Source organism: Sinocyclocheilus rhinocerous, unplaced genomic scaffold (assembly GCF_001515625.1).
Source record: "Sinocyclocheilus rhinocerous isolate Xijiao unplaced genomic scaffold, SAMN03320098_v1.1 scaffold470, whole genome shotgun sequence".
Taxonomy (NCBI): Eukaryota; Metazoa; Chordata; class Actinopteri; order Cypriniformes; family Cyprinidae; genus Sinocyclocheilus; species Sinocyclocheilus rhinocerous.
In genome coordinates this window covers 1,107,461-1,122,219 of record NW_015637537.1, presented here as the reverse complement: position 1 = coordinate 1,122,219, position 14,759 = coordinate 1,107,461, and the positions used below count along the sequence as shown (strand labels likewise).

At 36.9% G+C, this 14,759-nt stretch overlaps 1 protein-coding gene across 1 annotated transcript in view; it reads right to left on the bottom strand.

Moving 5' to 3' along the window:
- Positions 1–7,914: 7,914 nt before the first annotated feature.
- Positions 7,915–14,759, bottom strand: part of LOC107748970 (AP2-associated protein kinase 1-like) — a 53,736-nt gene continuing 46,891 nt past the window's right edge. The window contains exons 15-19 of the mRNA XM_016564008.1: positions 13,066–13,167; positions 12,595–12,663; positions 10,818–10,973; positions 9,413–9,529; positions 7,915–8,039 (exon numbers count right to left, since the gene is read on the bottom strand). Coding sequence (XP_016419494.1) covers positions 7,945–8,039; positions 9,413–9,529; positions 10,818–10,973; positions 12,595–12,663; positions 13,066–13,167 — 539 coding nt within the window. The 3' untranslated portion in view covers positions 7,915–7,944. The remainder of the gene's footprint in view (positions 8,040–9,412; positions 9,530–10,817; positions 10,974–12,594; positions 12,664–13,065; positions 13,168–14,759) is intronic.

Sequence of the window (14,759 nt, the reverse complement as noted above, 5' to 3'; positions counted from 1 at the left end):
CTGGGTTTTGACACAAATTTCACGATTCGATTCTCATTCACAAGCTTGCGATTCAATTCGATTCCTAATTCGATTCAATATAGATTATTTTGGATATATATCAGGTACACATGCCAAATTTTCTCAAGGAAATAAAAATTCTCTTAACTACTGCTGTAAAATATAGTTATATAGCAGGCTAGCCTACTACATTACTATAATATTTAAGGTTAAAACGGACTAATTTTTTTAGGCTATACAACTGTTTAAATTACACTTAATGAAGTTTTTAATAATAAAAAGTTACAATTAGTTCTACATAATAATATTTCTACTTCAATTCATTTTTTTTATATAAACATCTGGCTGTCATAAAAAATATAAATTAAACATTGAAGAACAGTGAAAATTATATTATATGCTGCATACATTTAGCAAAATGCCCCTCTCTACAATGTATTTTTCTAGCTTACTAATGAGTTCCTGGTCACCGAATATGTTTTTTCTGAGGTAAATGTGACGTTACGTGACATTTTTTACAAGCCGTTATATTGACGTCTTTGCACGGCTGAAACACTGATTGAGCGATTACAAGAGACAGGATACGGATTGTAAAGTTGTACTCTTTCTTTTAACTTGCCTTCGGATGTTTAGTCATGTTTATTTTGTGCTGAAAATGCTATTAATGTGGAGGAGATGATCAGTTCACATGCGCCTCGCGCTGCCGCGTCTGTTGAACTGAGGCGCTACAGCGATGTCACTCCACATTAAACACATTTATTGTTTGAATACTGCAATACAATGAACATAATTTGAAATCTGAGACTTTGTTTCATATTAAAAGTACCAAAGCACAATGCTTATTGCGATATATTAGATGGGGAGTGCCCTTCAATGTTCCGTCCATTAACTGAAAACAGGCTAGACTAATCGATTCTTGGGATTTAAGAATCGATATTGTTCCATAAAAATGAAAATGTATTAAAATCGAGATATATCGAGATTTTTTTTTTTTTTACCCAGCCCTACGCTACAGTATGAATTCAATAGCAGGAACAATCAATGATAGTGACCAAAATATTTCCAAAACTAAAAATTGTGTAATTCTATAAATCTACAGAATGAAAAAAAAAGAAGCAAAAAAAGTGGGAATAACCAGAATCGTCTATTGTTGCAGCCTGTATTGGGACAATTGTTGCAACATTACTGTGCTTCTTCTACAGAATGGCTCACCCAAAAATTTATATTGTCATCATTTACTCATCTGTATGACTTTCTTACTCCCGCTGAACACAAAAGGAGGAATTATGAATTCATTATGAATTGAATGTATTTTCTGTAAATGAGTGAATGAGTGTTTTCTGTAAAAATTATAATACATTTCAACTGGAGCATTCAAGCTTCAAAAAGGAAGCAAGTTCACTGAAGCTATACAGTCGCTGTGTCATTATTCCCTGAAAATCTGGACATCCAACATGGATACTATAGGGAGATGAAGTTCAGGAGAGATGTTGAGAAGTCAATCACCCTTTTGATTAATATATTTTCAATTGGCCGATCCAGTTCTCAAAAAAATGGTCTGCATAATGATTCATGCAGACCATTTTTTTTGAGAAATATGATATGATATATCATCACAAATCATATCTGGTTCTTAAGTTCCTCTCCCTGACTCAAATCACAAATTAGGAGCCCATTGAGATGATTATTAAGTCTCTTCATCATAAGAAGCGATCATATGACTTTAGAATATAGTTATGAATCATTTTTATGGTGCTTCTGTGTTGTGAAGCTTGAAAGCTCCACACTCCATTCTTTGTAATTCAGTGAGGGAGAGAAAAAAAAAAGCAAATTGCTCAATTTCTCCTTTTGTGTTCCACAACGTCAGACAGGTTTGGAACAATATTATGGTATGACATGATGACAGAATTTAGTTTTTTTTTTTTTTTTGTCTGAACTATCCTTTAAGATGAGGGAGGATCTGTATGTTTAAAATGATTTAAACAGGATAGTCCAACCAAAAAAAATGAGTCCATCATCACCTACTCCCTCTCATGTCGTTTCAAACCTGTATGACTTTCTTTGGTGGAAGACAAAAGATATTTTGAAGAACGTTGGCAACCAAACTGTTTTGGTGACCACTGACTTCCACTGAATGGAAAAAGGCATTTCTCAAAATGTCCCACAGATGAAAAAGTCATACAGGTTGATAACATGAGAGTGAGTAAATGACAGAATTTTATTCTTTTTGGGCAAACAAGTGAATAAAATTGGGAAAAGAGTAATAATTAAGCATTCATTTACACAAGATGGCTACACAATGAAGCAATACAGCACAAATAAAGCACATTCTATCAGTATAAACCACAGAAATACAGTACTACTGACTGATACCACGAACAGTCAACGTCTATGACAGCTACCACTGACAAACACAAACCTCGTTTCCAAAAACGGTCACTATTAGCCCTTCAATAAACCAAACACATTTCTGAGAAATGTCAGAAGTCTAATGGTTCAAAAACAAATAAATTGACAGGAAGAGCTACTCCTTATTTCCCCAAGGCTGTCAATTTCATAGGCAAGTTTTAATGTGATTAATAATATTAATATTATATGAATAATATGTAAATTGACAGACCCACATTTGTCTTTTGTGATCCCACTTCCATTTAGTTTTGATGTGAATTTCTGAAAGTTGCGCTAGCAATAGACAGCTGACCCTAATAAGCATCGAAAGCCATGGAAACAAGGAGGTTACAGAAAACACAATGACTGAACTGAGATCAGAGCAGAGACGTGATGTAAGTCTTACCTTCAGGATGAAGGAAATGGGTGGCATTAAATTCAGGATTAATACAGCAGCGCACTAAGATTTAGTTAAAACCGTGCTAACAACATCCTAACACACTGCACAGATTATCTGCGTAAAATGTGCTTTTGTTTGCAAATATATACTCAATAGCACTCATGAGGCGGGATGCAAAGTTTAGCAGAAACCGTGCAATATATGAGAAATGCCACTAAACCTAAAGCTTTAACACCTGTGCTACTGAACACCTACTTGTGCATGATAAACTGAAAATCATTACCATGTTATTGCCCATCAGTCTCCTCCAAACTGCCAACACGCTATTCACCGAAGTCATAATGCAGGAGTCTATTAATATGTCAGTCAATATAATAATATGTCAAATGTGCAATATACACTAACGTTCAAAAGTGTACAGTCAGTAAGATTTTTGTTTGTTTTAAAAAAGATGCTTTAAAAAAAAAAGTCTCTTAAACTCACCAGGACCAGTGTTGGGGGTAACGCATTACAAGTAACGCGAGTTACGTAATCAGATTACTTCTTTTCAAGTAACTAGTAAAGTAACGCTTTACTTTTTAATTTACAAGAGAATATCGGAGTTACTTTTTCAAATAAGAAACGCAAGTTACTTTTTTTTTTTTTTCCAATTTATTGATTGACAGCTCTCCTGTCCCCATGTTGAGAGAAATCAGATGTTACTGTAGTTCTAAAATAAATATGAATATGCATTAATTCATCTCACTCACAAAAAAAAACACACATATTCAGTATTCCTCAAAATGAATAAAAATAATGCAACTCAGAATATGACGCAAACCTGCAATAATTAAATGTTAAACAACACAAATATCCTTTATGTATTTAATCCCATTCTATTAAACAATGTCTTTGCTTCTGACCTTCGATGATCCAGTTCAACCGTACAAATAAGCACAAATTACTCTCGACAAACATTTGTGTGTCTTTTTTTATTGCTGAAGTGAGTAACTAAGTAACATAATTAGTTACTTTTTTATGGAGTAACGCAATATTGTAACGCATTACTTTTAAAAGTAACTTTCCCCAACACTGACCAGGACTGCATTTATTTGATTAAAAATACAGTAAAAACAGTAATACTGTGAAATATTATTACAATTAAAACAACAACTTTCAATTTTAATATATTTAGAAATGTAATTTGAAAAAAAAATTTTTTTTTTTCAAAAGACTTGGATAAAAAGTGACATTAAATGTCTTTACTGTTACTTTTGATCAATTTATTGCGTCCCTGCTCAATAAAAGTATTAATTTATAATCTATTTATTTATTTTTTAATCCTACTGACCCAACATTTTGAGCTGTAGTGTAATGGAAGTTAAGCGAAAATCTTCTGTTAAAGTCACTGCATTTGAATGTGGCACATACAACACAGATTAGGACACAACTATCTGTTCCCATCTACACTTTTATTTAATATCCTTCTTTTCAGAATTTTCATTGTCGCATAAAAACAGAAAGAATTCGGCGCTCGATAACATACGGAAAAATGGATAAAACCATGGCATTCCAGTATAGATAAGACTTTTTTGTTGTTGTTGTTGTCATTATTTTCTCCTGACATGGGCTCTAATACACACTACAACACATGACAGACGTCAGACTACTTAGCCACACCGCTAAGTGCATATCTAAGAGTAACATGAGCACTACAGTCAGATTGCATAGGTCAGCCACATTAAAACAAGCAAAGGGAGGAAGGGGATTTGATAACACAGAAAACGTTCAATCTCATGACAATTCATAACTATGAAATGGTGGCTAATTTGTATGAATTTGTACAACCGCATTCGTACATTTTCAAACAATTTGCTTATGTCCCACTGATGGTTAGGTTTAGGGTGGACCCTCACGCTTATGATTTTTTTCTAAAAATTGCAAGTTTACGACAAACGTATTACGTAAAATAGTTATATTTTCTCATGAGATCGGGTAGTAATATTACAGAACAATGTTCTACCGATGCAACATTTGCACAAGCTTCAAACAAAACAATGACTCAAAATAAAACAATGCTCTTAGCATTTAACAAAAAAAAAAAACATTAATGTAAACTCTATAAGCAGTTACATCGCAAAAGAAATGATTCTGTTTTATTACAGCTTCCACACATCTAATTATGAAAATCCAAACATCATACAGTACATATAGTACAGAAAGACAGGTAATCAAAAATCTCTGTTTACATGGTAGATTCTTAATCACAGTATTGTCTTAATCGTGTTAAAATCGGATTATTGTTGTCCATGTAAACGTACTCAGTGTCTACACAGCAGTGTAAAATCAGCTTTAGGATAGTGATAGACTGATATATAAAAGCAATATTTCACCGTTTTGAAATATTTGACATAAGCCGATAACTATACCCGCTCAGCCGATTAACAAATAAGTTAACTTGAAGGATAATAAGCTATTTCTGTTGTCAGATTTTTATTTTGTCAATGAATTTCTAGCACTTTTCCATAACATTTCAAGTAATTTGTGATTACTAAAAAATGTATTCTTGTTTGGTTCACATGAGAGCCAATGATCTTCAAGTGTGCGTTTCCCACAAAACATCGGAATTTGCTGATTTACTACCGCATCGTTGGAGAAATTAACTAGCTAGTTGTAACTGTTTCCTAAAACAGTAGTAACATGTTCGCACCTCTGTCGTTTGAACCATGTTTGTTCTAGAGTATAGGACTGTCGTTAATGACTTCATGCACAGTAGTAATTTCTGCTAATTAATTGATTCAATTGTTGTCGTTTTATCATAGTTAATTTACACAAAACAACAGAAAGCCATTCATTTTTTAATCACATTGACATGCAGTATCTAATTGGTGCACGCTTTATTCTAATACATGCTGCTATTCGGTCAGCAGTTTTCTCCACTTCGTAATTTCTCAGAAATACCGCCATAACGAACGTGGCACCCGAGGACTATTTGACTATTTTTGTTTCCTGTCTTGCTTCATTTGATGATTTATTCATGCTTCTAACCACAGGTCAAGAGCTGTAGTTGCAACTACAAAAATGTACAATGCAAAGAATATTCTTTGGAACTACAATACAGTTTCAGGAAACTGTTACCTATCAACCATAGTTGGCTAACGATGCTTTTGGGAAACACACCAGTTTGAACACAATTCAATTCAATTGAACAAATCAGAATCACATTACTCAAAATAGATGAAGTAGTAGTTAAACATAACTAGGAGAAATGATATTCATTGCTGCAATATCCATGACTTTTCCAAGCCAACTTTACACTTTCCCAAAAATCTGTATTGCGTGTTGATTAACACAGATTGGTCGACAGCTAGTTATTTTCCGGCAGTAACTCAAGAACGAATCATTGTTTTATATGAATCTCTTATTTCTGGTAAACGTCACATGGTAGACGAGACCTCAGGAAGAGCAGTCCTTCATAGGCTCAGTCTAAACACAGTTAACTTACAAACACATATCTGCTATTAATTGAAACCTTAAGAGGTTAAGATTTAAAAATAGAGGTTCGTATTGGAGGAGGTAATGGCTAAAAAATAAATAATGCCTTAAATGCAGCCTACAGGCACAGCTCATGAGGTTTTGGAACAGCTTATATTTACATTTATCATTTCAAGCTTGATACATGAAATGTTATTGAATCACTTAATCTTTTCAAAACTGCAGAACTCTGATAGTCGCTATCTGTATAATCAAGTTTATCCAAAACAGCCTTCACATGACAGGCCCAGAGCAGAAACACACAGGCAGAATACAGCGCACAATAATTGTCAGACATCGCAAAACGCAAAGAAAAAAGAAGCATGGGGTATAAATGAACGAGTAAAAGAAGAAATTAATGAAGCAGAAGAGACAGAATGACTGAAAAATAAATGATGGGATGAAAGAATGAAATGATGAATACAGCTGTGACAGATTCTAACAGCTGCAAAGGAAAACGCATCGACAGGTGTTTATTTACAGCAGTTCATGTGTTTGACTGGTGATGATGTCTACTTTGCAGGATAAACTAAATCTAATTATGTGGGTGGGAAAATTTTCACTTTACAACTTTTAAGGACCAACACATACAAGTATGTGAACGCTAACACTTCTAGCTAGGCTCCATTTCTGTTGTAATGGCACAGGCATTTTAAGGTAGCTATCAGCTTTTTAAAGACTGTGGTTTGTTACTAACAACACACCTGCAATGTCTTAACAAAAGACCTAACAAAAGTTTGCAGCATCATTCAAAAGTTTGGGGTCAGTAAGATTTTTTTTTTTTTTTAATGTAATCAATACTTTTATTCAGCAAGGATGCTATTAATTGATCAAAAATGACAGTAAAGAAATTTATGCAACCATAAAAAAATAAAAAATCAATTTCAAACAAATTGTTCCTTTGAACGTTCGATTCATCAAAGTAATCCTAAACAAATCAAATTTCTCACAAATACTGATACATTTTTGAATCACACTGGGTTTGCTGTAGTTTATGTATAATTTGAAATTCCAAATAAGTTTTTACGTTATTTTTATCAAACGAATGTAGCCTTGGTGAACATCAGAGACTTCTTTCGAAAACATTTCGAAATATCTTACCAACCTCAAACTTTTGAACTGAAGTGAATTAAATCAAATCCCTTCCTGCATTACGTCTCATTGAATAGTCAGTTTAATTTTGAAACGCCACATGACCGAAGATAAAGAACTTCATGTTGTCTTTAATTGGTGTATGTTTGTAGAGTAATTTACAACAGCTTCGAGACTCAACCAATCAGAATCAAGGACCGGAACTCTCCGTTTTATAAAGAACGGTAATCAATTGAATTTTGACTTTCGGCTTGATATCACTCCTAGTTGAGCCGTATATTTCGGAAGTTGACATAAATAGTCACTGGTTGCCATGTTTTGACATCCTGAAGCATAAATCAATGATAGAGTGATGAGAATGTTTATGGATCAGCAGAAGAAAGACATACAGCAAATGTGAAAAGAATGTCAAAGGGAAATGTGCGCAAGGATGGACAGGGTTTATGGGACTACTTCAGATTAGGTTTTTAGCTCTCGCTATATTTGTAAGAATTGCACGCTGCCCTCTCCCTGTCTCTCTCTATTCATCTGCCTCTCTCTCTCTGTTTCCTCTACAAGTCGATGAGTTGGTCCACCAGCAGAAGGGAGCGTGCCAGCGAGGGCAGACTGGTCTCAGAACTGCCACTGTTGCTGCGCGAGTGACCACCTAGAACATGACGGAAAGAGGAAAAGAGAAAGAGTGAGGGAGAGAGAAAGAGAGAAAGGAGGTGAGAAATGAGAAGTGTGGGAAAGAATGAGGATGAAAAGAAGATGTTGACGAAGGGTGAGTGAGGGATGAGGGGTGAGAAAAGAAAAGAAAAGAAAAGAGGAAAGAGAAAAAGCAAAAACCAGATGAATAGCAGGAAAGAGAAAGCATAAAATGCTAAAAGATAACAGAGCAGCATCAAAGTAAGGATTATGTGTGGGAATAGTGGAATATTTTAAATAGCATGGCAAGAAAGAAAAACAAAAGCCCCAAAAAGCTTAAAGTCTTAAGGGTAAATTATGTTCGCAATTATGTTCACTGTAATGCTGCTTCAAGGTCATAGTTTACATTTTAATTTAATATATTATTTTTGTTGGTGCATGACTCCCACTTACTTTAATATTTTATGGATAAAAAGCCAAGTTGTACTTCAACCCAAAATCAAAAGAAGAAAAAAAATTCCCTCAAACTCCCATTACACTACTGTCAAACGTTTGGGGACAGTGAGATTTTTTTTTTATGTTTTTGAAATTCTTCTTATTATTTTTAATGTTTTATTTGATCAAACTGTGGTGTCATTTTTTCAGGATTTTTGATGAATTTTAAACATTTTAAAATGTAACATTTCTTGTAATTTGTTTATTTCCTATGCTGATTTACTCGCCTACAAAATCACACCAATCATTGATTTTTTTTTTTCTAAATAAACTATTCAAATCATGTGGTGATTTTTGTTTTCATATCGCAATATATATCGCAGAAAAATAAAATATCACAATGTGAGTTTTTTTCCAATATCGTGCAGCCCTAATTGAATGTATCTTTGCTGATTAAAAGTATTCATTTTAAAAAACTCTTATTGACCCCAAACTGTACATACAATAAATATATAAACAAAAATAAATTAATTCATGTTAAAATTATTTTATCAGAATCTCTTTTTAATGAGAATAACCACTGACAATAATGGGTAAAAAGATCACTACACCAAAAAACAAAACAAAAATCATTACAACAATAAAAAGACATTATGGTACTAAGAATTTGCCAAAATAAAAATCACAATGCAAAACATAATGGCCTTTTCTTTTTTGATTTTGGGGTGAAATATTTTTTTTAAGACAGAGTAAAAACAGCTTGTGATGCAAAAAAAAGTGTTTCCTATTCTGTTGCACTACTCCAATCCAGGTTTAATAATGTCAAAGACGCCAGTGTCTAACGGTACAAAACTACTTTCTGTTTGATAAATCTGCAAACATACATCTACACTTCGGGGTGAATTAGATGCATGTGCTCTCTTCCAGAAACTTTTGCTGTTATCTGAACTCCCTTACCTTGGCTGGTGCTTTTGGAGATAAGCACTGGAATTGGGTCAAACTGGTTATTGGAGCTTTGGTCCCCAGTCTCAGAGGACTGGAAGCCTGAGAGAGCCTGGTGAGCTGGATCAGAGGCTGCAGCAAGAGGTTAGACCGCCAGAGAGAAAACAACATAGAAAGAGATTAGGAAGAAAGTTTGAGAGAGGGGAAAAGGAAAGTGACGAGTATAGATAAGCAAGAGCAGGTGGGTAATGTAAGTAACGTCCTAAACGAGCGTCAAGAGACTTTCAGAAACATGGAGTGCTTCATTTGTCAAGCCCTATTCTGAGCACAGAGCACAAACCATCTTCACCATTTGACTCAGCATGTTGGCTTATTTCATTTATTTACCCAAAATCTAAAACCTTTTCTTGATTCAAATTGGTTTCTATTTCTGCTGCTGTGTTTTGAAACCCATTATGAAATCTCATTGGTCGAAAAGCATGCTACACTATCTGTACATTAAAACATCAAATGCGTCTATGTTTCTATGTTTGGCGTTGCTGGTCAGGGGGGTATTCCAGAAAGCAGGTTATGTGACATGCCCAGTTATGTTTAAGGGTAATAAGCGGATTTACTCAGCTTTCGGTTCCAAAAACGGAGGTAACTTTCAGGGTATGTAAGTAGCCATAGCTATAGTTGTATGATATGTTAATTACAAAGCACTAATATGAGTAATACATAAGGTAAGATTATATTATTCTAATATGGTTATTATGATCCTTCAGAAATTACATTTCTTAAGATTATAAATGTTGAAAGCAGTTGTGCTGCTTGATATTTTGGTGTACATTTTTATCATTTCAATGTACCATTGCTGGGAAGGAAAAAAAATCTTAAGAAATAAAGAAACCTTTCTGAGCTTAAACTTATGAATGGTAGTGTACTTAACATGCATTCTTGTGTTACAGTGGCAAAACATCTGTTCCATTGAACTGGATGTGTTCAGGAGTAGAGACAAAAAGTTGTAAATATCATTAAGAACAAATATACTTAACATTTTCTGTTGCCCAGTCATGACAGTAGTTGAACTGACCTTGGAAGAAGACGGTTTACACTAATGTCTACTATAGAAACTCTATGCATTTGGCAGAGACTTTTATCCAATGCAACTAGCATGTTTACATTGTATTAGTTCCCTGGAAATTAAACCAGTGACGTTGATGTTTTTAGCGCCATGCTCTACTGTTTAAAGCTGGAGTAAATGCCTCAGAATGACACAAAACACAAGTGTGTTTTGACGCAATGTGTAAAATCAACCTTGCATAGCTATTGGTGTTATCCCCAGACGAGTGGATAAGCCAAATATACAAAACAAAACTCACAACCTATGGCTTGTTACATATACGACATGCAATGAGGTGAGTGTGCATATGTTTCTTACCCTGGTGGAACTGTCCACTACTCAAAGCAGTAGTAGTAAACTGGTCCATAGATGGTGTAGGGAGAGATGAGGGGGATGAGGCCAGTATTAGACCCCCAGTGGAGGGGTGGGAGAGAAGCGGCCCATCCAAAAGAGAATCCTGTCCAACCAAAGATTCTGGAGGACACAGGGCAAGCGTGAAGAATAGAGAGTGACAGAGAACAGAAAGATGAGTTACAAGAGAAATAGAATATTGAGAATAGAGAGAGTGCTACACAAAAAGACATCCACAAAGTTTAGATGTGACAGATAAAAGGGAATATGAAGAGAGAAAGGACAAGGAGAAAGTGACAGTGAGAACTAAGAGAGAAGCTCTGCAGTAGAAGTGAAAAATCTATGAAATTTGTTTTATTTTTTCCCCAAATTATGTTTTATTACCCCAAATTCTGTTTTCCATTTTCCGGATTCTGTTTTAAAGTTTAAATAAATTTTAATAATCAAAAAGGATGTCTAAATTGCATTCGCAAACTTTACCAATTCAATAATTTTAGTGCCCTATCATTATTATTTTTTTTTTTCTAGAAGTTCTGTGTTTTATGATTTAACACTGTAAATTAAATTTTAACATTTACTTTCACGCAGAACATGCAGACTTCATATCTGAATAAATAGCAGTCATTGTGTGGTTTCATATTCACAGACACTAGTCCATATCACATGTGTACAGCCTTATTTATTCATCCAACTTTTACCAAATTTCCCATTATTCAGTAAAAAGAAAAATGTAAGACTACTGTATATTCCAGTCAAAAATAATGGCTACTAAATAAATGCTACCAAGATTCAAAATAGTTTTTGGGGGCCACGATGATATCAGTGAAAATATCTAATTGTGCATGCAAATGAAACAAATAACTACTAAGTAAAGCCAACTGGCCCACAATATAGGAGACTCATAACCAATGAAGTTACGTGATACACACTGGGATGTAGTTGGCTGTTTGGTCACCAGGTGGCTCTACTGACAATATAAACAGACAAAATAACACAGTCCAACTTGGATTGCATGCATCAATTTCAGGAAAGGTGACTCAGCACTTTGTGGCTTTTAAAGAAATATTCGGTAGGTCATCACCCTAGTGTGACCAACAATGTGCCATTGGTTCGATCTTTTTGCTGCCAACATAATTAAGTACTCATCATTCAACCAAACCCCTCCACATGTTCTCATCAACAAGCGATGACAAGTTATATCACTGCTAGGTGAGGTCATGTGCTTATTGTGCAGAACCTATCAGCTTGTTTTCATCAGTGGACAGACTTACTGCTGTTATTGATTCTCTTTTTCAAGAACACTATGTTGAATAAAGGACTTGCTGTATCCTGGCACATAGAAAATGTAGTAAATCTAATAACTGATGGCTGAAATAGAGCAGGAAATGTGCCAAAGCAATCTCAATAAAATGATAACATGCTATGCCTTATTCAGTGATCACTAACCTGTGATCTATCAAGCACCATGCGACAACACATTCTGCTTCAGTAGTGGTCTGCACTAAAGTGCAATACTTGGAGTAAAGGGTTTGTTTAAAACCATAACCATTTTACAGGAAACTTGTTTCATTCTAACAGCCATGCTGCCTACTTATTGTGCTGCTACGGAGGTTCATAACTGGCAGTAATTATGTCATCCAGAACACCTTGCAGATTTTCCCAGCCTAATGTCAGCAGATTCAATGAATGCTTCAGTGAGCCGCTGTATGATAAAGAATAGAATCACATTTACAGAACTGCTGACCTGGTAGTGCAGCTGACCCAGGATCAGTCTGTAGAGGATCCAGACCAGGGATCAGAGAATCCATCCCAACTGCAGAAATATAAAAAGAAAATGGGCAAATATGATGCTTTGTGTAGCAAAGGTACAGGTGAGAGAGATGGCCATGGTGACATCAATTCACACCATGCATGAAGTAGCACTCTCTAAACCAGATCTTTTAAATATATACAGATGAAGACAAAGTTTACAACAATTATACAGGTGGAGAGATGAGACTGCGGTGAGGTTGTAAGTACAGGACAGACAAGAAGGAGTAGGCATTAAATGGGACGATTAGGGACGTCCAGGAGTTCCAGGTGTTACTCTGAGCTGAACTGAGAAAACAATCAACATTAAAAGACCAACGGAGACCAATGAAGGCCAATAACATTATGTATCGGTTGTGGGGTTATAGCCAAAAAAACAACAATAAAAAGACAAGTGGCTGGTTACCATGACTACAGTCTGCAGGGCTGAAGGGGTCATTCAAGGGAAGGTCAGGGAGAATCAGGGAGGAAGAGGGCTCTGGAGACTCCAAACCCTCGATCAACTTCTCTACTCCATGAGAGAAGAGGAGACAGTAAAGAGAAAAAAAGAGACGAGAGAGAATAGACAGTGAGGAGGAAAGGAAAGAGTAAGGAAAGGATAAGGAAGAGGAGGCAGTGAGGACAGGACAGAACACAGGGAGGAGAAGAGAATAGACAGTGAGGAGGAAACAGTGGGGGAGAGGAGAGGAGAGGAGAGGAAAAGATAAGGGAGATGAGATAGTGAGGAGAGTAAAGGAGACAGCGAGAAGAAGAAAACAGACAGTGAGGAGGAGAGGAGAGGAGACAGTGGGGAGAGTAAAGGAGACAGTGAGGAGAAGAGAGGAGAGGAGAGGAGACAGTGGGGAGAGTAAAGGAGACAGTGAGGAGAAGAGAGGAGAGGAGAGGAGACAGTGGGGAGAGTAAAGGAGACAGTGAGGAGAAGAGAGGAGAGGAGAGGAGACAGTGGGGAGAGTAAAGGAGACAGTGAGGAGAAGAGAGGAGAGGAGAGGAGACAGTGGGGAGAGTAAAGGAGACAGTGAGGAGAAGAGAGGAGAGGAGAGGAGACAGTGGGGAGAGTAAAGGAGACAGTGAGGAGAAGAGAGGAGAGGAGAGGAGACAGTGGGGAGAGTAAAGGAGACAGTGAGGAGAAGAGAGGAGAGGAGAGGAGACAGTGGGGAGAGTAAAGGAGACAGTGAGGAGAAGAGAGGAGAGGAGAGGAGACAGTGGGGAGAGTAAAGGAGACAGTGAGGAGAAGAGAGGAGAGGAGAGGAGACAGTGGGGAGAGTAAAGGAGACAGTGAGGAGAAGAGAGGAGAGGAGAGGAGACAGTGGGGAGAGTAAAGGAGACAGTGAGGAGAAGAGAGGAGAGGAGAGGAGACAGTGGGGAGAGTAAAGGAGACAGTGAGGAGAAGAGAGGAGAGGAGAGGAGACAGTGGGGAGAGTAAAGGAGACAGTGAGGAGAAGAGAGGAGAGGAGAGGAGACAGTGGGGAGAGTAAAGGAGACAGTGAGGAGAAGAGAGGAGAGGAGAGGAGACAGTGGGGAGAGTAAAGGAGACAGTGAGGAGAAGAGAGGAGAGGAGAGGAGACAGTGGGGAGAGTAAAGGAGACAGTGAGGAGAAGAGAGGAGAGGAGAGGAGACAGTGGGGAGAGTAAAGGAGACAGTGAGGAGAAGAGAGGAGAGGAGAGGAGACAGTGGGGAGAGTAAAGGAGACAGTGAGGAGAAGAGAGGAGAGGAGAGGAGACAGTGGGGAGAGTAAAGGAGACAGTGAGGAGAAGAGAGGAGAGGAGAGGAGACAGTGGGGAGAGTAAAGGAGACAGTGAGGAGAAGAGAGGAGAGGAGAGGAGACAGTGGGGAGAGTAAAGGAGACAGTGAGGAGAAGAGAGGAGAGGAGAGGAGACAGTGGGGAGAGTAAAGGAGACAGTGAGGAGGAGAGGAGACAGTGAGGAGAAGAGGAGAGGAGACAGTGAGGAGGAGAGAAGGGAGAGGAGGCAATGAGGAGAGAAGAGTGAGGTGAAGAAACCGTGAGGAAAAGATAAGGGAGATGAGATAGTGAGGAGAGTAAAGGAGACAGTGAGGAGAAGAGAATAGACAGTGAGGAGGAGAGGAGAAAGTGTGGAGAGT